At 51.6% G+C, this 23,174-nt stretch overlaps 1 protein-coding gene across 2 annotated transcripts in view; it reads right to left on the bottom strand.

The window, feature by feature from the left end:
- The window catches only part of BCAS4 (breast carcinoma amplified sequence 4), a 50,527-nt gene that overhangs the window by 27,025 nt on the left and 328 nt on the right, over window positions 1-23,174 (bottom strand). For both annotated transcript variants that reach the window (XM_010978664.3, XM_031433619.2), the window contains exons 2-3: window positions 13,515-13,586; window positions 5,714-5,815 (exon numbers count right to left, since the gene is read on the bottom strand). In XM_010978664.3, coding sequence (XP_010976966.1) covers window positions 5,714-5,815; window positions 13,515-13,586 — 174 coding nt within the window. The remainder of the gene's footprint in view (window positions 1-5,713; window positions 5,816-13,514; window positions 13,587-23,174) is intronic.

A 23,174-nucleotide genomic window follows, 5' to 3' on the forward strand; every position in this document is an offset into this window, starting at 1 on the left:
GTCCTGGTCCCCTGTATCCAGCAAGGCCCACCGCCTTCTAGCCCTGCCCTCGCCCGCTGGCCCACACAGCGCACAGGCCACCTTTCGGTTCCTTGAAGGCGCCAGGCCTCACTCTGCACGGGGCCTCTGCACCAGGTCGCTCCGAGCCGGCGGCATCCTTCTCTGTTCTCGATGGGCTGAACCCTGCTTGTCTCTCAGCCTCCAGCGGCTGTCCCCCCACAGAGAGACCTCCCCCGACCGCCTAATCTAACACAGCCCCTGTGCCAGCGGAGCCAGCAGGTTCCCTGTCTCCTTAGCCCTTCTCTCCCTCTGAACGTCTTGTCTGCTTGTTCACGGTCCGTCTCCCTCTAGAATGTGAGTTCTGAAAGAGCAGGTGCTGAGCCAGGGTGGTTCTCAAGGCCAAGACCAGGGCCTGGTCAGCTGGACGGTGGAGGCATGAACGCACGCACACATGGATGGAGGCGTGCGTGAAAGCGCACACACAGATGCACATACGTGCAATCTACGCATGTACGAGTGAATGAATGCAACCCACGAATACATGAATGAATGAATGCATGCTTAGCAAAAAGACATTAAGGAACCCAAGATGGTGGCATTGTTGAGCTGCTGCCGCCCTGTGGTTCTGGCAGAAGCAGAGCTGAATGGCTCTGAACAAGCCACATCAGGGGTGTGTGTGTGTGCGCACGCACGCGCAAGTGTGTGTATGTTGGAGGGGGATGGGGAGGACAAGGAGCCATGGGCCTGAAACCTTCCCTTGGTCCTGCTTGGCCCCACATCTGGTTGTAAGACAGAAGAAAGTCCTGCAGGCCCTTCCTCCAGCCGATTCCAATTTTACGCTCCCTGCGTTAATGCCAATCTGGTGGGGGGCGTGAGGCGACGCTGAGGAATGCGCACTCACGAGGTCTGACCCGCCTCCTACTCGCCTGTCAGAGAGGGCAGCCCGGCCAGGCCACAGCCAGGGAGAGGCCGAAACCTGGCCAGGAAACCTGCTTCGGGGAAACGGGGGAGGACACGGACGCGCATCCGCACAGACAGGGGAGCAGAGGGACAGAAAGAGGGCGACAGCTAATTGTGACCATCCCTGGGAGTGTGGGTGACTTCTGTGTAATTTTCTCTACAATGAAAATGAACTACTTTTATTATTAAGGGGAAGGGAAGGAAGGAGGGGGGAAGGGAAGGAAGGAGAGAAGGAAGGAGGGGGGAAGGGAGGGAAGGAGGGAAGGAAGGAGGGAAGGAAGGAGAGAGAAGGGAAAGTCGCATTATTTTAAAATATAACTGAGTTCTGATGCATCTGAACACTTTTGGCAAGTCCCCCGGCTTCAGAGCAGGGCCCAGTCCAGAAAGGGCGCCAGCGTCCAGCACAGAGGAGTCAGGAGCACAGACGTTCACAATCCTAGCTCCACTGCCTCTTAGCTGTGTGATCTTTGGCAAATCACTTCACCTCTCTGTGCCTCAGGCCCTTTCTCTATAAAATAGGACTAATAATGGGACCTTCCTCGTGGGGCTGCTGTGAGGGTGAAGCACCTCAAGTCCTGGGATTGTAGCAGGTGCTCAATAAATGTTCGTTTTTTCCTGGCCTGGGAGGTCACCCCCGTGGTTCCCAAGCCATCCCCCCCGCCCCAGCGGGACACACTGATTTGAAAGCAGAATAGTCGTGGGCTCCCAGGAAGCCCCTGACACTTTAGAGCCTGGAGCCCCTGGTCGGCTGGGGGGAGAGCGAGCACACATCCCAGACTCTGCCTCTCTCGGCCTGAGGGCAACAACCAGCCCCCCAGTAATAGCCCGTCCTCACTGCGCACCTAGAAATGCCGGGCACTGGCCTAACACCCTCAGGGCCACACATTCCCAAAGTGCAGAGGAGGAAACTGGCTCTGGGAGGGTGAGGGGGCTGCTCAAGGGGCAGACCTGAGGCCCAGGTGGTCTGTCTCTGGGATCCACCTGCCTCAGTACAACGTCACATCCTGACTGGGCCCTAAGACTTACTGCTCTAAGGTCACACACAGCTTAGTGGGAAATACGCCTTCTCCCATTTGCCTTGAAATCCATGACCCTCTTGGACTAGCTTAGTTTATCTTCCTTTTAATAGAGACCCAGCTACAGAGAAATCTCTCTCTACTTTAAGGAAAGCAACAGCCCAGAGGGTTGATAAGAGGCAAATGCCACTTAGCCTCAAGGTTGGGGAGACTCTAGGGCAGAATGGTGACTGTGGAAGCCCAGAGAGTCATACCCCCCTGAAGAGGGTAGCTGCTGCTCGGCTCCGGCTGCTCCCAAAAGTACGGGGGGATAGCTTAGGGTTGGTCTTCTAATACCTGGCTGCCCAGTACAGTCCTGGATCTTGTTGGCATCTGAGTCTGCAATCCCTATTTAAAACCTATAGCAGTTGCTGGTGGGAGACCAAAATGCAGTCTACACTTTGGAAAATAGTTCGGCCATTCCTAAAAAGAGTTGCCATGTGACTTAGCAATTCCAGACTAGGTATTTACCCAAGAGAAATGAAAACATGTATCTATACAAAAACTTGAACATTAATGTTCATAGCAGCATTATTCATAATAGCCCCAAAGTGGAAACAAACCCAAGTGTCCATCAACTGATGAACAGACAAACAAAATAAGGTATGGCCATCCCTACACGGAATGCTATTCATCCCTAAAAAGGAAAGAACTTCTGGCACACGCTGCAACCTGGATGAACCTTGGAAGCATTATGTAAAGTAAATTAAGCCGGACACCATAGGCCACATATTACACGATCCCATTTATAAATGGAATGTCCAGAAAAGGCAAACTCAGAGTCAGAGAGCAGATTAGTGACGGCCAGTGATGATTGCTAATGGAAATGGAGCTTCTTTTGGGGGTGATGAAAATGTTCTGGAATTAGACAGTGGTGATGACTGTACAACCTCGTCCATGTACTAAAAACCTCTGAATGACACACATCAAAATTAATCATTTTGGACTTTCTTAGGAATGAAAAAAGAAGTATAGTAACTATCTCCCTTTGATTGGTTCTGTCATTCTAAAAGCAGGCTTCAACCTTCACAACTCGGCCCTACACCGTCAGCCTCTACCCACCTCCAGTCTCAGGCCTGACCCTGCGCTCTACGCCCACCCACAACTGCCTGAGAGGCCTGGCTCTTTCTGGCCCTCGGGCCTTTGCACAAGCTGTTCCCTCCCAGGCTGATGGCTCCATCTTCCAGGCCTTAGTATGAAGGTCCTGCCCGCAAGAAGCTGTCTCTGTTCTAGGTCTGGTCAGGTCCTTGCTGCTTTGTGGGTGCCTCCTTGTCCAGCGTCCCCTGCAGGCCACCAGCAGGGGACCAGGAGTCCTGCCCCAGCTGTGTTCCCAGCACCCACCTGAGGGCAACCCATAGAGAGTATGCAGCAGATGTCTGTCGAATAAATATTAATGAAATTTGGGTTCAAGAACCTCACAATTGTTACTCTACTTTATAGGGAAACTGAGGCTCAGAATTTGCCGGAGGTCACACACTAGGAAGAGGGCATGTCAGGGTTTGGGCCCAGGGAGCAGGACTCTACACCTAAGGTTTCCAACCAGGGGCAATTTGACAACATCTAGAGACATTTTGGTGTCACAACTCGGGAGAAGGGGGTGAGTGCTACCGGCATCTCATGCGTAGAGGCCAGAGATGTTGCTAAACATCCTATGATGCACAGGCCAGGCCCACCACAGAGAAGTTCAGGCCCAAAGTGCCAATAGCGCTGAGACGGCCTGCTCTCAGGCTCTGGCTCCCAACCCCTGGGCCACCTGGTCTGTTCAGTGGCTTCCTACTCCGCAGGGAAAAGGCCTAGACCACAGGACACCTCTGCCCAATTCCTCCAGCCCTGCTTGGGTCATGGCCCCCTTGTCCCTATAATCTGATCATCCCAGGTCCTTCGGGTCCTCACCTCCTCCCTCCAACCCCAGAGCAGAGATCCCTCCCACCTCTGAGCTTCTGCCCGAGCCGCCCCCACGCACCCCTCCCGCTCTCCCTCCCGGGGCCTGTAGGCTGCACTCCTCAGTCTACTTCCCTCCAGGGCACTCGCCTCACTTTAAACCACCCTTGGTGACTGGGGTCAGCAGAACAATGCTCCCCCTCAAACACCCACATCCTCATTCCCACAACCTGTGAATACGTTCCCTTCCGCGGCCTACGGTGTCTCTGCAGGTGGGATTAAGGATCTTGAGCTGAGGAGACTGTCCTGGACTGTCCAGGTGGGCCCAGTGTCATCACAGGGACCCTGACAAGATGAAGGGAGGGGTGTCAGGGTGGACAGAGCCTGGAAGCCGCTCTGCTGTGGGCTGTGAAGATGCAGGGAGGGGCCGTGAGCTGACAGAGGCAGGCAGCCTCCAGAAGCCGCGAAAGGCCAGGACACGAATTCCCCCTGGGAGCCTCCAGAGGGAACCAGCCCCGCTGACACATTCTGGACTTCTGACCTCAAGCCCTGTAAGGTGATAAATCCGTGTTGTTTTAAGCCGCTAGGTTTGTGGTGACTGGTTCGAGCCGCCACGGGAGACGACCATGGGAATGCGCTGTGCTTGTCTCTCCCGGCTGGACTGAGGCCACGGACTCTCTCACCGGGAGAGCCCCGCACAGGCGCACAGTAGGCCCTCAGTAAATGTTACTGGGTGTACTGGGCTGAATGCTAAAGAAAAAACGGCTTGAGTGGGGCCAACAGAAGCAAGGCAAGAACGAGGGCTACAAATCTTCACATTTTCTTTCCTCTTTCAAACGTGTGGAATAAAATTCAAATGAATCAGCTATTCCAAGGGCAAAGTTTTAATTAGATTCCTGCCTCATTCTCTGCTGACAAGAATGTTAATTCTCTGCCAGCTCCAGAGCCCACTGCTGCGCTCCCTGCCCCCACAGCTCGGAGGGGCGCACGTCCCCTCTGGCCAGGTGACCGCTATTAAACCCCAGGCTCCTTCCAGGCTCCTGGTCCTTCAGGTGGAGGAGCCAGGAAACCCAGCTTGATTAAGAGCTTGGGCTCCAGTGCATGTAAATTGAAGTCCCAGCTTCATGGAATTAGCTGTGTGACCCCGGGGATGGGGCTCACCTCTCAGAGTTTATGCTCCTGCTCTGGGAAACCGGACAGTGAGGGTGCCGACTTGGCCGTGCAGCAGAGGAAATGAGACGCCATGCATCTCAGCCTGGTGCCCACTCAAGTAAAAGGCGGCTGAAATATGTCGGCAGTGAGGCAACAGGACACGGTGGGGACTCTGGTGAACCGGAGAGCACATGCCTTGTCTGAGAAGCAGCCGCTGCCAGCTCTACCACAACACAGCCCAGGGGGCAAAATGTCCTATTTCTCATTTGGGGTCATTTTGACATTGGGAGTTTATACATGTACAGATTCACTGAATTGTACACTTATGATGTGTGCACATGACGTATTTATACCTTAAAAAATAAACAGATTAAAACATATAAAGAAAAGTGGGCCCAGGATTATGGAAGCTTCTGAATTTCCAAAAGGAGCTTACAATTCAGATTTTTACATAAAGTACCCAGAGTTTTAAATGGGATATGTTATATTAATTCACATTTGTCATATTTTTAAAATACCATATAGGTCCCTTTTGGCCGCCAACCCCCTCCTTTGGACCTCAGGCCTGACACTGTCAAGGCCAGATCAGCGTCTTGGAAGAGAGGATGAAAGAGCCAGAGCAAGCCCATGGAAGCCACAAAGAAAGCTCATTCTCCTGGACTCACCTCTAGCTGGTCCACTTTGGCGTAGATGCCACGCATTTCCATCACCTTGGCCTTAAGGAGTGGGATGTTTTCCTCCAAGATCTGTGAAGTGTCGCTCCTGATCTGCAAGGCACAAGGCAGTTCATCAGGCCCTCTGCCCTGTCACCACATGCTCCGGCCTGCCCCAGGGTCGGCCAGGCTCTGCAGAGACCCCACTGATGGCTGAGACCCAGAATGACCCAGGGATGACCCAGAGCCCCAGATGGGGACAACCTCACCACTGTCAGGACCCAAACCCACCTAGGTATTATTTACTGAACCACAAATTAGTTGCTCCCCTCAAACAGGTGACAACACCAGCTCCAAACTAAATGTCTGGGGGGCAGGGTTTCCCAGAAGCCACCCCACTGCCTGCATGTCTAAAGCTGAACTCTTCCCGTTCTGGTTCACCTCCCCTGGTCAGGGCACTGCCATCTCCCTGGGCACTGGTTCCAAGCCCGCTGTCCCGAGCTACACTCCCTTCCTGCGCCCTGACCTCATGGTGTCATAGGGCAGCCCTGAGAAGGCAGCATTGGCAACAGGCCACCTGGCCTCAGTCTCAGCCTTGACCTATCTGGGCCTCAGTTTCCTCATCTGTAAAATGGGGATCAGACGAGTGCTTCTCCTGAAAGAATGTTTCAGGGAGTTAAAAAGATCACTTGTGCCTTCATGTGGCCCCCAAGGTGTTTTAGTTTTTAAATTTGACTTAATTTCCAACTTCAAAATTCAAGAGGGGCTCTGAGCAGAAATGGCTGATTCTAGGGCTGGGACAGGGAAAATATAAAAGCCTGGAGCATCTTGTAGTGCCAGAAAGTAAGAAAATGCTAAATAAATAAATAAATAAATAAATAAATAAATAAATAAATAAATAAATAAAAAAAATAACAACAACGAAGGATGAGGCATGTCAAAGGAACACAAAAGCCAACTTGAAAAAGCCAAATGGTCAAAATGAGGACAATTTGAATAATAAAACAATGTAACACTGGATTATAACCCCGAGTGTCATGAGCGTGACAGGAGCAAGTGACTGAACGGGCTCTAGACGGGGGAGACGGTGATGCCACCCTGACGCAAGGCCGCCAACCCTGTGATGCCGTGGGGGTGTCACGTGCCCCTGAGATGCTGTGATCAGAAGGCACTTCACCTCCGGGCATTCTCTCCAGAAACGCGTAACCCCATGTACCCACTAGAAATGCATCACACAAACCCAAATTGAGGGGTCTTCTACAAAACACCAGGCAAATACCCCTCACGACTGCCAGAGACATGAAATGTCAGGAAAGAAGGAAACTGTCACAGACTAGAGGGGCCTAAGGAGACATGACTTAGGGCAACAAGGTTTCTTTGATGGGATCCTGGATCAGACAGAGGACGTTCATGGGAAGCTGGAGAAATCAAAATTGAGTGTGGACTTTGGTGAGTAGCCACGTGCCAATGTTGGTTCCTTAGTTCTGACAAAGGTGCCAAGGGGATGTACGATGTCAGCCACAGGGGAAACTGAATGAGGGGTGTACAGGAACTCTCTGCACTATCTTTGCAAATTTTCTGTAACTCTAAAACTATACCAAAATAAAATACATAAATACAGTTCTAAAATATTTAAGTGATTGAGTACAGACTTATAATTTCTCTTAAAAGTCAGCAGCTTCATCCAAGCTGGGCCCATGTCTCCCCAGGGCACCACAGGCCAGGCTGAGCAGCAGCTGCTCCTCCCCACTGGGGCATGAGCACTGTGGTTTGCAGTCACCACCCGCCCCTGGTGCCTCACCCATGCCCCCTTCACTCATGCCCATACCCTGCCTGGCTCCCGCAGGCACCTGCATTTGTTCGCTGGGAGAGGGAACAGTGCGCAGTCTCCTCCATGGCTTCCCCCAGGCCAAATTTCTAGAGAAGCCCATCACTCAACAAGGCTAAACTCAGGAGTTGCTGTGATGCAACGAAGAACAGAAATTTGTGGCAAGGTCAGAACACAGTACAGCAGATGCAGAACTTTGCCTTCTGTTAATTTCTAAAGAAACAAATAGGGGAGAACAAGGGAGAATCAGGAGGGACTGGCCTTAGCAACCCACAGGGGTGAAGGGAACATTGTCAAGAGGAGATTCATAGAATGCTCCCCGCCTCCCTCCTAATCCGAAGGAACTGGAGGATCAGAGGGTCTGTGGGCGGAGCCAGAAAGCCCCTCTCTGCAGAGGCTTCTCCTGCCCAGAAGGCAGCCTCCAGGTACCTGGGCGGGGGTGGGGGTGGTAAATGGAAGGTAGTTCTTAGGGTCTAAAACCACCCCCCAAACCTTCCTCTTGGCTCCCCCATGAGCTGGGAACCACAAGGCAAAAATCAGGGTATTTCATGTGGGTCGGGTGAGAAAGGGCAAGGTGCCAACACCCCATGGGCGTTCGTCATGTGCCGGGAACAGACCCTGTGGTGCAGGAACTAATTTATCTTCAACCTCATTTTATAGGTGATGAAACTGAGAAAAACTGAATGAGCTAGCCAAGGTCGCAAAGCTTCAAAGTGGAAGATGGAGGATTCCAATCCAGGTGGGTCTCAGGCCACCCGCTAACACCAGAGGTCAGCAGACACATTTTATTGGGCCGGAGCAGAGCCAGCCTGCATCATGTCTAAAAAACCCCAAAGTATAACTAAGCTAGGTGCCAAGATCTAAAATTCAGCATATTTCCTTTAGGAACCCAGATTTCTGGCTTCTTGTGAAAAATCAGAAGACCCAGCCACACTGAGCCCATGTTCCACGTGGCAATGATCAGCTGGAGCTGGGTGACAGCTGTCCCCTTTGGTTAACCATAGTCCCCACCCCTCCGTAGAGTCTCCCCAACATGGCATCCATGCACCCTGTGCACTTTTACAAGAGATTCTTAGGAAAGTGACACATTGCTTTTCTCACACCCAAACTGCTTTACATCACCACATCACAGGCATCTGAGTTTGTGCTTTTGCATGCTACTGAGAGGAGAAAAAGGTGAGGAATCAATGCTTTCTGAGCCTCAACCAGGATGGACCTCCAGCCAGGGTTATCGGCCTGGGGGCCGGGCAGACCCTTCCCCAGCCTGTTCTCCCTGATTCCCAGTGCTCGTCCCTGGAGCCCAGAAGTCTGGGCAGTGGACACAGGGTTATCACAGAGCAGACTGTCCAGGATGATGCAGGGCCCCCAGGAAGGAGAGCCAAATGCACTTGACCCAAGAACACACTCCGATGCCAAATGCAACCGCTGGGCTGAGGCCAACAGGAAATTTTCTCCATTTATGTGAGTGAGGGAAGAGTCCACTCCCTGCCAGGAGGTGGGCCCGAGGCCACGCGGTGTCTGAGGGCCCAGACAAGCTGCCCAACCCCAGAGGGCACAGAGCTGGAAGGCCTTATGATCCAGTCTCGGTGGATAACCTCATCGGTAGCACAGCCCTCCGTGCTGTGACATTGATGCTGATGGCCTCAGGAGCGACTGTTTATGGGTCACTTAATACATAGCAGGCACTGTGCTAAGCAATTATTTTTAACTGAGTGTAAGTGACACACAGTAGAGAGCCCAGGCCTCAGTGGACAGCTTGATGAGCTGGTACATGTGTTTCCATCTCAGGAACCACCCCCCGGACCACTGTATGGACTGTCCCCTCACCCTGTAAGGCTCCCTCAGGTCTCTTCCCTGTCATGACCACCCTCCCAGAGCTAAACGCTACCTGACTTCCATCACCACGGCCTGGTTCTGCCTTTTTAGAACTTCACGTGACTGTGCTGCACTCAGGGAGCGTTCCTGTGTCTGCCTTCCCTCCCTCTGCAGCACGTCTGTGAGACTCACACACGTTGTTGTGTACAGATGAAGCTTTTCCATCGCTGTGCACTCTAGGGTGTGACTAAACAACAGAGCGTTCACCCACGTCTACTGCTGAAGGACACCGGGATCGTTTCCTGTCTGGGGCATCATGAACAAAGCTGCCGCAAACATTTGTGTGCGAGTCTCTGTGGATGCTTGTTTTCATTTCTCTTGGGCAATTATCCAGGATTAGAATTGCTGGGATGTAGGTTAAGTGTGTGTTTGGCTTTACAAGAAACTGCCATGGTTCCTGAAGTGGCCGTCCCGTCTGCATCTCCGCTGGCCCATGAGGGAGAGTTTCAGTTGCCCCATATCTCTGCCCACACTTGCTGTTGTCTGTCTTTTTCACTTTGGCCATTCTAGTGGATGTAAAGGGTACCTCCCAGCCTTGTCTGTTCCTCATGATAAGTCTTTGGAGATGGGTACCATCTGCAGTGGATGAAAGACGGCCACAAATTGTCTACACCCCTCCCATGAAGAGGTGGGGATCTATGTCCTCTCCCCTTGGATCTGGGTGGGCTGTGTGGCTGCTTTGAGCAGTAAAATGACAACAGAGATGACACTGGGTCAACTGCCAGACCCAAGCCCCCAGAGACTCCCACTTCCTGTCTTCTGGAATGCTTGCTGTGGGAGGCCAGGCCGCCATGCCATGAAGGAGCCCAAGATGGCCACAAGGAGAGGCTGCAGGAAGGAGAGATGCCAGCCAGTCCCCAGCTCTCCAGCCGGCCCAGCCCAGACAGCAGACAAGTGAGGGAAGGAACTACCTTGGCCATCCCCATCCCGGCAGGTGCCACATAGCTCAGATGAGCCGTGCGCTCTGTGCCCTCTCCTGACCCACATAATAAACCGGTGGTTGTTTTATGCCACTAAGTTTTGGGGTAGTTTAATGCTGCAATAGATAATCAGAACCATTATCTCTGTTTTATGAAGAAAATAAAGGAACAGAGAGGTGAACTGCTGGGCCCAAGGCCCCACACTGGGAAGAGTCAGAGCTTGAAGTGATGGCAAGTAGCCTTATATCTAAGGTCAGAACAGGTCACGAGCACAGGGTGATGAATGCTGGTCACACAGAGTGACCCAGGACAGACTGGCAGAGGAGCTGATACATCAGACCTCTGCTAGAGTCTCATTTCTAAGAGCCTGATTTTATCATAAGTGAAGTGTTCTCTCCGGACTGTGCACCAGGGAGCCTGGCTTCTCTCAGACCTCTAACCTGATCAGTGTTTCCTAAGGCCAAATCAGGGCCCCAGAGACAGTGGTCCATGGTGTAACATCTCTTGCCTCCCAGAGGTCCCCACTGATCCAGAGCTTGGATCAAAAGACAAAAGGAGGTCCCAAGCCAGGGCCAATAGCTGGACAGCTCTCTCTGTGCCATGCAGTCCACGGCACCTGGGCGCAGACACACTGGGGAGGCTAGGCGCCAGCTGTTGGGGCCGAGAGGATTGCCGTAATCTAAATGGTATTAGCACAGAGCCTCACTGGAGCGACTGCAAACTCAAAACGCCTCCAGGGGCCACAAAAGCATCACACTAGGTGCATGCCAGGGCTGATGCAGACAAGCTCATTTGCATATAAATACATAGAAAGCGTCTTCACTTCCATGGAAGAGCACTCTCTTCCATTTCTTAAAACAGGGGACCCTCTCAGTCTGGTTCATATTTGCCTGCCTTCAGTAGGGCCCAAAGTACAGAGAAACGTACTCTAGCACAAAACGCACGCACCTGAGGGATACACCTGGCAGGTGGCCAGGGAGTCAGGCAGGTTCCCGTGTGAAACAGCGGGGAGGCTGACGAGCTGGAGAGCCCGTATGCTCTCCACAGGGGGTGGCCACTGTGCAGCCCTGGTTGATGCTGGCCAGGGGAGAATGAGCACCCAAGGCAGGAGTGGGGCGGGGGACAGATCTTTGCTTTTCCAAGAGCAGCCAGAAATCCAGGTTTTTTTTTTTTTTTTTGCATGACATTCTATAAATGTCAGCAGCTCATTCCTTTTTTTTTTTTTTTTCCTAGAAACATCCAATGTGTTTGTAGGCAGGACTGGGCCCGTGGGTCATCTTGTGACCTCAGTATTAAAATCTTTGCATAAATGCATCTCCAGGCTTGGAGTTTGGGGAGGACCTTCTCGATGCTGCCTGCAGTCTTGGGCTTCCTGGCCACACACACACACACACACTTCCCACCATGGGAAGCCTGGACAGTTTTTAAGGCAAGTGGGGCCTGGGCCTCTCTCTGTCTACCCAAGCTGACTCCTGCCCCAAGTGCTCCTCTTGGGTAGATGGATGGAGGAGGAGGATGGGCTGGGACTCGAGAACACAGATGTCCCAGGGTCACCAGGCCATGTCATCTTCCCAATCAGCCCCCTGCCATGGGTCCTCACTGTCACGTTGTGCCTAACATACCACACCTGCAGGACAGTCCCTCTGCCTGGAAGCCTGCCCTCCCCAGCAGTTAAATTCTTCCTGTTCGTCCTTCAAATCTCAAATGAATCACCACCTATTCTGCAAAGCCTTCCTGATTTCCCAGACAGAACTGAACATCTCTGCTCTTCATTTCTTTCTTTTTTTTTTTTTTAAAAGCAAACTGAGTCTTAGGATTATGTACCCAGTTTCTTCTAGAACCTCTTTCCCTTTTCAAAACCTCTGCAGCCCTGCTTTCCACCTGGAGCCCCCCTCGAGGACAATGCTTTGACCCTGGATGATGGGCTGGTACACAGATCGGGCTTTCCGGACAGCCTGGGGGCTCAGGGGGATGGAGACGCATGAATCTCTCTCTGCAGCCTCGGGCTCACCAAGGGACCAGTCAGAGGAGATGCCCGATGCTTGGTGATGAAGAAAGGCGAATTCAGGCTGTTCAAAGTCAGTCTTCTCACCTGGCTCCCGCCTGGACCCACATCTGAACTAAAAAATTGGCTCTCAAGAGAAAAACACACACAGGTCCTTGTGGGATCGTCTGTGTCCTGTTCCCTGCAGTGTCCTGGGGGCTGGCACAGGCAGGTGCTCAGATGTCTGTGGCGTGTACAGGGATAAAGTCATGCCCACTGTGTCGGGCTGCTCTGAAGTGCAATGAGAGGACTGGGAAACACTTTGCACCGTGTCTGTTAGAAGTAGATGTTAAATAAACGTTACTCCCTGGGGCTCTCACAAACGTCTCTCCAGACACTTGGCACAAATCTGCACTGCTCGGTCCAGCTGGGCTTCCTGTGCTCCAAGGAGAGGCAGGGCCTGGTCCCAGTAGGCAGCTCTGTCTACCCTTTGGGCCTCCAGAAGCCACCAACCCTGGTGGCTGGTTTGCCTTTCATAAGCTTGGACCTTCCAGAAAATTCTATCAGGGGCTCCCTGGGGCCCCACACCTGTTTGGTAACAATCCTGGAGACACATGGATCTAGGGAGATTTCTAGACAATCTGGAGTGGAGACCTTGTCTTCCAGACCCAAGGCACCATCTTCCACATTCCTCCCCACCCAGCCAAGAGGATCCGATCCAACAGAACAGGATAGGAGGCCAAAGAAGGGAGAGCAAAAGGCTTCGGGAAGGCACTCCATGCCCAACCCCGCCACAGGCTGGGGCCTGGCCAAGAGGCTCCTCCTAGGCCTCCCAGGTCTGAAGCCATTTCCTGGCCGTCTCCATGTTTGCCTGGCGAACTGCGCAGAGCGAGGAAAGTTAAATATAGTCTTAGCATCCCCGCTGAACGGCTCCCCGCATCGGTGCCCTAGAGTGCCACCTGGTGGCCCACTCCTGGCTCCTCTGTGGAATAAGAACATCTTGGAGGAAGGGCGTCACCAAGATGGCCGCCTCAGGGAGCCTTGGTGTGGAGAGAGGGAGAGGGAGCCTGGCTTCGCCCTCACGGCCGGCCGCTGCCCCAGTCCTCCCGCTTCTCAACCACCACCAAGGTGGCTTCCCAGGAGAGCCCAGGAGGGCCCTGCAGCCCGGCCTGGGCCTCAGCCCATGCCTCCCGGGTAGACACTCACCATGTCAGTCAGGCTGCAAAACTCTTCCAGCCTGAGGAGCAACCCCTCGATGGTCTCCTCCACCTCCTTCGCCTGAAAAGAGACAAATCCTGGAGATTAGCAAGTGGTTTCCAGGGAGACAAACGCCCTTCATTTTTTTTTTTTTTTAAGCAAACTAAATCTTAGGATTATCTGCCCAGTTCCCTCCAAACCGACTTTCCCTTTTCCAAACCTCTTGTAGCCTCATTTGAAATGGCGATATATGCTGGTGGCAATCGTGATGCCTGTGGGCACCTCTGTTTAACCTCCCTGGTTGAAGCCGCTGTGGACCAGCCACTCTAGGCAGCTCTTGAAAGAGATGAGATAAATAAATACTAACAAGAAATAACAAAGCTACCCTTCTCACCCCCATCGTGCAGATGAGGAAACTGAGACTCAGAGAGGTAAGGTAACCTGCTCAGGGTCACACAGCTAACAAGTGTTGGGGCCTGGATTCCCACATCGATTTGAGTCTACAACCTCAAAGTCTGCTCTTACAAACACTGAGAAGTGCCTCCTGAGAAACACCCCAGAGAGAAAAAGCAAACTGTAGAAGATGTAGAATAAAAAACCACCCTGGTGACAGGACTGAGAAATGTGCGAGCTTCGGCAGAGAAAGGTGGGGAGGATTCGTTCGTGCCAAACTGCTGGCGCTTAGGGGCTATACTTACACTAAAAACGTATTTGTTGTTTATCTGTAATTCAAATTTGGCTAGGGGTCCTGTAGTTTACCTGGAAAACCCTGTCAATCATGCTTCCGTAGCCCTGGGGCACAGGAACTGGGGACGGTGGTCTGACAAGGGAGCCTCGGATGTTTTAATTATGTGAAGGATCCCAAACTCAAAAGTTACCAAGGCCAGGCTGTCAGGTAAATGAACGAAGCAGGCCACTGAGGCTTGAGGTGACCTGCAGAGTGCCTGCCCAGCTCTAGAGCGGTCACTAGCAGCCAGCAGGCAAGGGAAGCCCAGGGTTGCCAGAACCTTCCATTTTCAAGAGAAGCCAGAAATTCTAACTTTATGGAAAATGGCCCCATTTCTAAATAGTGGAACAAATTTAAAAAAAAAATTTTTTTTTTAATACTCCATGGGTCAAGCAAAACAGAACGTGAAGGGTCTGCCTGCTATAACCACTTGTGTAAAAATGAGTTTGGACCCTTCCCCGGCTCATGCATATATTATTTTCATGACTTATAAAACACCTATTTTTTTTTTTCCTAATTACCAAGCATGTAGGAAGAAAGTCTGCCTGGAACATGGACCACCTTCTCTGGCTTACCAGGCCAAGTTGTTCTGCTCCGGGGAGGGGTTCCTAGACGTTCTGGGCAGACCTGCTACCTGCCCCCGACACCTGAAGGCCGACCTCACCACCCACTTGTTCTGGAGGAATGTTTACACGGTGCAGAAGCGGGCTGCCTGCAGCCCTAGCCGTCGCTACCACAACAAAATAAACGGCTGCACAAAAAAAGGTCTTTCCGGCTGGAGTATAAATAGTACCAAGTTGCAATTTTAAACGCTGGAACCTTCATCTCACAGCTGGGACTATTTCTGTGCCTGACCAGGGGAGGCTTGTCAGGGGAAGGGGACCACAGTGGAGGGAGGACTGGAAACACACAGGAAGGCCCCCTCCTACCCCCCAAAAGTAAAATTGTGGCCGAAATATGTCCTTAATGCACTAAGGGAGAAAGATGTTGCCGAGAGGCCACTGAGGTGGGAGGGGGAGGTTGGTCCTTTCTCCTGATCCAGAGGAAAGCGAGAGAGCTGCGAAGGGGCACAGATGGCTGATGGAGCACAGGTGTAGACAATCTAGACCCCAGTCCGAACCAGCTTAGGAAGACAAAACCCGGCAGAGGGACATGAGGGACCACGCCCCAGCCGGCTGGGCTACTTCTGTCCCAAGACATACGTGAAGCTCTTTGCTCACAGGAAGAGCCTCTCGACCTATCCTGGCATGTTCACCAAGGAAGTTAGTCCTGAGTTCGAATCTCATCTTCTCCTTGGCTGGCTGTGTAACCTTAACCTAGTGGCTTGACTTGGGCATCTGGTTTGGCTCACCTGTGACAGGAATGGCCACACCCACCTGGCAGAGTTGTTAGGGTAACCTCACATGACAGACGTGGCTGAGTCATTTAACAGAGTGCCGCCACATGGGAGGCACAGATAAATGGTGGCTATATGTATCTCTGTCACTAAATCATAGAAACTATGGTTAAGCGCTCTACATGGATTATCTCACTTGATTCTCACAAGAACTCTACACTGTAGGTGCTACAATTTCTCCCTTTCTATGTATGGATTGAGGAACAGATGACCAGAGAGCTTAAGTCACTTGCCCAAGGTCACGCAGCTAATAAACAGTGAAGCCAAAATTTGACCTCTCTTACTTCAGAAGTTTGTAAACACCAAGATGCTCTTTGGGGAGGGGGGAAATGTGCACCCTTTATTGCTGCCTATCGACGATGGTCTCCCCACCATCAGCTCTTCCTGGTACCCAAGGTGGTGCCCCAAAGCCGTCAGGGAGCAAAGAAAGCATCTGCTGACTGAACAGCTAAGCAAAGAACAAGTCCCAAGATTTTCCCAAAACCACCAGGAAGGGTGAACCACCAGGAAGGGTGAGCCACCTCACTCTGCCCACAAATCATACACAGGACACTTTTCTCTCAAGATAATCCCCTAAGTGGCCTCAGAAATGAGAGTCCTCTAGGCTGCAGCCTACATGCCTTTTTAACCAGCCCCTAAGGAAAATGAGGGCCCTCAACATCCTTTGCAACTCCCAGGACTGAACCTGTCCCACTCCCAGGGCAAGGCAACAAATGACTCACTTTAAGTGATATTCAGGGCATGGCCGGTGGGGATGGCAGGTGGCATTTTTTTATCACACAGGAATCATGGCCTTCACCACCTTCTTCCACAGCCCCTGCTTTCTCCCAAAATGCCAATCCAGCTGCCCGGCTGCGCATGCCAAAAACCCAAACAAACAAACAAACAACCCTATGATGGCCAAACAAATCTTACAGCAGGCTGAAGGAAAAAAAAAAAAAAAGAGTTCCCAGCCTGGCCCTAGAGAGACCCCTGACCTTGAGGTCTGAGTGTCCAGCGAGGACTGACCAGTCTACACTCGCCCTGACCCTGACTTGTAAGAAGGCTAATGTGGCAACAGCAGCCACAATTTTAACAGCAGGTATCCTTAGACTCAGTAATTCCCCCATGAGGTATTTATCCTCCAGACACATTTGCACCAACGCGAAATGACGTACGTACAGAGATGGATACTCATTGCAACAGACTTGTGACAGCAAAAGCATCCACGTAAACTCAATGCCCATCAATGGAGGGACGGCTACTTCAATTATAGTTCAGACTGACATCGAGACTGTGTTTGGCAGCTAAAAATAATTGGCCAGCTCTCTGTGCACTCATATGGAAAGCTGTCTAAGACATATTGAGTGGAAAAAGTATGATGCAGGAGAGGCGGGTGGAGGGGACACAGGCGCGAACAGCAGCGGCCCCTGCAGAGCAGCAGGGGGCTGCGGACGCCGGCGGGGCGGGGCCTCACCCGTTGACAATGGCCACCGGGAGGGACCTTTGGATTTTGTCACATGTGCATACGTTTAAAAATTTTTAAATGAAACTTCTTTTAAAAGCAAATTTAACTCCAATTCACTTAAAAGAACTCCCAGGCCAAATTTCCAACACAGTTGCACCAAAGAATAAATTCAGACCCCAAGAACAGCGAAGAGAACCGGGGCCCGTCTGGGTTGTGCGCATAGCAACTATGATTTGCAAACCAAAAATCGGAATCTTTGGTTGGTCTTGCGTCCACAGACGCAGAAAGTTAACACCGGGCTTCCAGGCCCACACGGCCCAGGCCGTGTTAGTGAGAGGAAATTCTCAATCTTCAGCGCAAGTGAAGGGCTGAAATCTCCTCTTGCAAACAGCATGCAGAACAATCAGCACGTGTCACACCCACCTTCCCACCTGCTCCAAGAGCCCTAAGGGCAGGCATGCCTCTCACGCAGCCGTATGACCCGGCGCCTGGCACAGTGTCTGCGCCTACTACCCACTCAGTAAACACCTGCAGAACCAGTAGATGAGGCGTCGTACCTCGTGTGCCCAGACCGCTTACTCCAGGCCAGACCCTGAGCCAAGTGCTTCCCGTGGGTCACCTAGTTCACCCCACAGCCGCTGTATGAATGAGGGGACAAGGCAGAGAGGGGCCCACGTGCAGGGCGGAGATCTGAACCTGGGCCGTGTGGCTCCAAAGCCCTGCCTCCCACCACTCAGCCCGACCAGGAGCAGGAGGGGGTAGAGGGTGCACACATCGTAAAGGATGCTGCTTCAACGGATAGAGTCAGTAGCAGGCGCTGTGGACAGAGCAGAGGGAAGGACCGCTGGAAACAGGGCATTTCCGGATGTGGGGCAGGTCCCACTTGCACTGATGGGAGCTGTGTGGTCCCCACCGGGCTGGCCATCAGAATCTCCAGAGGGGTGCTTACCAGTCCAGATCCCCAGGCCTGGGCTGCCCCACGGGTGTCCCTACCTGTCAGCAGTCACAGTGATTCTCCAACAGGCCAGTCACTCCACATGCCAGGGCACCCCAGGCTCACAACACTGCTGGAGAGCTTTCAGCCTCCCAGTGCCCAGATGGCACCCCCACCCAAGACATCAGAGTATCCAGGGCTGGGAGCCAGGCATCAGTAATTTCTGAAGATCCCAGCTGAAGCCAATGTTTGGCAAAGTTTGAGAATCATGCTCTGATTTTGGCTATATCCATCCACCCCACCCTAGTCCTAGTGAACAATCTCATTTAATTCCCTAAATAGGTGGGTTTTTTTGCCTTTAAAGATTTTATTTGCACCACGTACAGCTCTGTGCATCTTGCTTTTCTCCCCTGGTGTCAGAACGGCGCATTCGGTGCTGACTCAGGTTGTAGCCATGAACCACCCGCTGCACAGAAGCATCGCTATGTGACCAGCCGGGCTGGTGGGCCCTGGGGTCACCTCCAATCGTTGGGAACCTGCTTCCAAGCTTCTTGGTTGGTGCTGAGGGTCAGTCAGCCAGACTGGGAACCTTTAGCCAAGGCTCCAAGCTGACCCACCCCCAAAGCCCAGATGTCCTGTGACAGGAGATTGTTCAGAGCCAGGGACGGGTCCTTCACGGCTGGGCAGTTCTGCAGGGAGAAAGACAGGAGCTTTCTTCTGAGAAACACCGCCCCTCTCCAAGCACCCATCTTGGCCTTGGTTCTCACACCCTGAAGGTTCTGATTCAGGGAGCCTGGCCAGGTGGGTCCACATCCACCTGGATGTCAGCATCTGTGGTTCCTCTGCTGCCACCCTAGCCCCGCCCACACATTCCTGGCCCTGCAGCACCAAGCCGACAAGTCTGACCACATCCTTCTGCTCACACCCAGCTGGCCCCTGCTCACAACTTCTACCCTTGATGCCCTAGAATCAAATTCAGACTCCTCCCCTTGACCCTGGTCTGGCCCTGCCCACCCTCTCCTTGATCATTGAGGTCCGCCCACCAGGGCACCTCCTGGCTCCACAGGCCACACACACGCTGCCAGATCTTCAGCTGGCGGTTCCTTCCAATCTTTCCTGTGTCCCTCCTACAGCCCCTCAGATGCCTGCTTCATGGCATTTTTCACCGTTAGCTCCTCTGTTAGATCATCATTAGTCTGCTCATCTCCCCAACGGCAATGCTGGTCCTTGAGGGCAGCTACCGCAGCTGTCTCGCTGGCCCCTCACAAGTGCCCAGCACAGTGCCTGACCCACAGCAGGTCTGTCGTAAAGATCTGAGGAATAAATGAGTACGGAACTACATCCTGAGACTGAGTAGACTGTGCCTTGGCACCCATCCACAGACTTCTAAGCCAAACATCCAAAACCTGAATGCCGAAAGGGGACCAGCAGGTCACAAGGGTGAGACATGTGCTGGGGGCGGGGAGAGAGGGGACAGGTTCCCACAGGCACATGGTTTTTATAGGCTGGACACAATAGAATAGTCTGTGCTTCCAAAAAGAAGCAGCCTCTTCTACATTTTCTGTTTTTGAAACCCAAGGGCATCTTTGGCTAATTTATGTTTTCCTATTTCAGTCCAGACACATGGTTTGGAGAAACAGTTCCTTTTCCTCTTATGACTACAAAAAATTCAAAAGTTCAAGCACAAAGGTAAATGGTAACAATACCAGCTTCAGTATGAGGGAGACAATAAGGAGGAGTGGAGACTGTGGCAAACAGGGGACCACAACTGGGAGACACGGACCTAGGATTACCAGACTGTCCATTATTTTAGATAAATAAGAAACTCAGATTTTTTTCATGAAAATTCTCCATTTAAAAACCCCTAAGTGAATTGAACCAATCACATCAGAGTGCTGGATTCAGCCCCTGGGCCACCAGTTTGCAACCCCTGATCTCATCCACGTGTGGTTAAAAGACCCAGGTGCTTTCTCCGACATTATCCTCTGTGCACTCAAGCAAAGACCCTGGATGTGAGAAAGTGCTGGCTTTCTTACTTCTTTCCATGTAGGCCATGGACCCCACCTGCGGGCCAAACCTGTCCTGTGTCCCAGCACAGGAGCCAAATGGAATTCTCAAAAAGTCTGGTCAGGAATTCAACCTTGGTGGGTATCAGTGCTCAGCCATTTGGGAGGACCCAGAGCTCCCCTCCCTCCTAAATCACAGGGCCACCAAGAGGAAAACATCTCTCTCCCCCTGCCATCTTGAAGCTGCTTCTGGAGAACCTGCCTGAAACTTCCCCCAAAAGAGGAAGTTCAAACCAGAAAAAGAGAGAAAATCACACACAAAAAAGCTGATTGGACAGAAAACCCCAAAGGCACTAGAAATAGTAAAACACTTCCCTGCCAACCAATCTCAACACACCGCCCTCCAGCAGCTCCTGATCGGGGAGACAGTGCAAAGCCCCCACATGTTGTCTGCCCCCTCACAAGCCCCACCTCCCGCTGTTTCCCCTTCTACCTGCTGCTCTACTATCCTGAGGATCACCCTGCTTCATCCCACCCCAGGGCCTTTGCCAGTTCTGGTTCCTCTGCCTCAGATATTTTTTTCCCTCCCTCTCAGCCTGGCCAATTCCTATTCATGCTTCAGAGCTCAGTCTAAAATGATGCTGCCTCAGGGAAGCCCCCCTGACCACTCCCAGACAAAGTTGGGTCCCTCTGCCATTCACCCTCCTGAAACTCTTCCCTTCCCTGTACATTCCCCAGGGGTTATCACACAGTAGGGGTTCAAGGTATTGAATGAAGCAGGGCCACTTCTCTAGGAACCGCAAGACACCCCCTAGGACCAGAGCTGGCTGGTCTGAGACTCCTACAGCTTCATTTAAATGGCAAAAGTGGCCCTAGGACATGGGCTGGTACCAAACCAGGCTTCCCTTTTCCAGCTCATTTGCCCATCTGCAAACAGCTTCAGCACAGGGAACTGCTAATGAATTAAGCTTTAAGTAGAGGCTCCAAATGACTCCACTCTGGCAGTTTTTGCTTCTTTGGGTAAATAAACTTCAGCAAGATCTCTAAGTGGGTTTATTGCCACGTGGAGCTACAGGGAATTCAGCTCTTCATTACAGCCCTTACAAATGAGCATGAGCCAGCCTGTGCCTGAGTTAAAGACAGCCCTGAGTGAGCAAATGAAGTTAATATGTGCAGTTTCTCTGAAAGGCTGTCCTTAATCGAGACAAAATGAAGCTGAGGTTGAGCCACTGAGCACAATGACATCTTGCTGCTGAGAGCAAGGAAGAGAAAGAACGAGAGAGACGCTCAGGTTCCTTAAACCGTTATGTAGGTAGACACCCTAAATGCCCATCCCTGCAGGTATGGTTCGTAAATTACAGGACATCCTTTGGATATCACTTACATGGTGAGGGCCTTAGTTTTCACAGCTATAAAATCAACATAACAACATCCTACTCCTGGGTCACCACCAGGATGCAATGACATAACCCAAGAACAGAGAGCAGCACGCTGCTGGCCCATAGTATGAGCTCGGGAAACAGAAGAAACTGCTATGTAATTGCAGGATACTTGGCAGCCAGAGTGATGAAGACCGACGTTCTCCAATACGGAAGCCCACAGCCTCCTGTGACCATTAAGTGCTTAAAATGGGGCTGGTCCACACTGAGGTGTGTTGTAAGTTCAACATTCCAAGCCCAGTTTTGAAAACTTTGTTCAAAGAAAAGAACGTAAAAATTTCATTAAACTTTTTTGCCTTGATGACATGTTCAAATGATATTTTGGATTCACTTATTTTAAATACATTGAAACTTGTACGTCTTAATCTTATAGTGTTGTGTGTTACTTATGTCTCAAACTGAAAAAAATAAACGTACTGAAACTAACTTCATCTGTTTCTTTTTCCTTTTTCTACGTGGCTCCTGGAACATTTGAAATTACATGGACGTCTTACACGGATGGCTCAAATTATATTTCTGCTGGACAGCGTTCTGAACTGGAAACATGTCCACACTATTTTTAAAATTGAGATATAATTCACATACCATAAAACTTACTCTTTTCAAGGGTACAATTCCATGGTTTTCAGTGCATTTCACAAAGTTGTGCAAACATCAGAACTAATTCCAGAACATTTTTGTCACCCTGAAAAGAAGTCCTATACCTTACCATTAACTCATTCCCCATTTGTCCACACTACTTCTTTTTAAAATTTATTTATTTTTAATTTATTTTGGTGGGGGAGGTAATCAGGTTTATTTATTTTACTTTAATGGAGGTGCTGGGAATTGAACCCAGGAGATCGTGCGTGCGAGGCACGCTATCACTGAGCTGTACCCTCCCCTACTCCCCGTCCATGCTATTTAGAAGAAAGAAAAGCAAGTGACAGAACAGTATTATATATTGTATCAAGTGGGTTTTTTGGGTAAAAACAAGTATGTATTATTTGTGGTATATATGCAGAGCTATCTTCGTAAATGTATCGTTAATACATTTGGAATGACGTACACCAAACTGTTCATGGCGGTTCTCTCTGGGAACTAGAAATGGGGTGGGAGAGAAAAAGGAGATGGTGCTTATCCCTTATTTTAAATACTTCTGTCTGTACTGCTTTTGAGATTTAAAAAGAGAATGGGTTGAATTTCTGGCCTTAACTCCTGGTGAACTTGGGTAAATAACTTTTTCACGGCACTGTCAACAGACTGGCTTCAGCTGGAAGATAAAAAGTCTACTTTTAGATCTACTTTTTATTCTATGCTTTTAAAATAGCAAGTACAACCAGAGACGAGGTATTTTCCCTCCTAGCAACAGAAGCGGACCGAGGCCGGGAGCTTCCCGGCACAGACGCAGCCTGCCCGCCTCCTCCCGGCATCTGGCATACAGCTCCGAGCAGAGCAGGCCGAGCATCCGGGCAGGGGCAGGACCGGGGGCCAGCCTCCCTCGGAGCACAGCCTGGCAGAGGGCAGCAGCTCTGAGTGCGCCCCGGACTCGCGTCCCGGCGGATGCTGGAGGGTCTCGGGTGGGGATGGGAGGCGGGGCCCCCGGGGGGCGTGCGGCTGGAGGAGGGAGCCGGCGCGACCTGACGCGCATCTCCGAGTGACGCCAGGCAACCACTTCTCGGCAAAGGAGAGGCCCTTCGGGCCCCCAGTGCGGGTTCGGAGCCTTGGGGCTAGGTAAGAA

The sequence above is a fragment of the Camelus dromedarius genome, chromosome 18 (genome assembly GCF_036321535.1).
Source record: "Camelus dromedarius isolate mCamDro1 chromosome 18, mCamDro1.pat, whole genome shotgun sequence".
Classification (NCBI taxonomy): Eukaryota; Metazoa; Chordata; class Mammalia; order Artiodactyla; family Camelidae; genus Camelus; species Camelus dromedarius.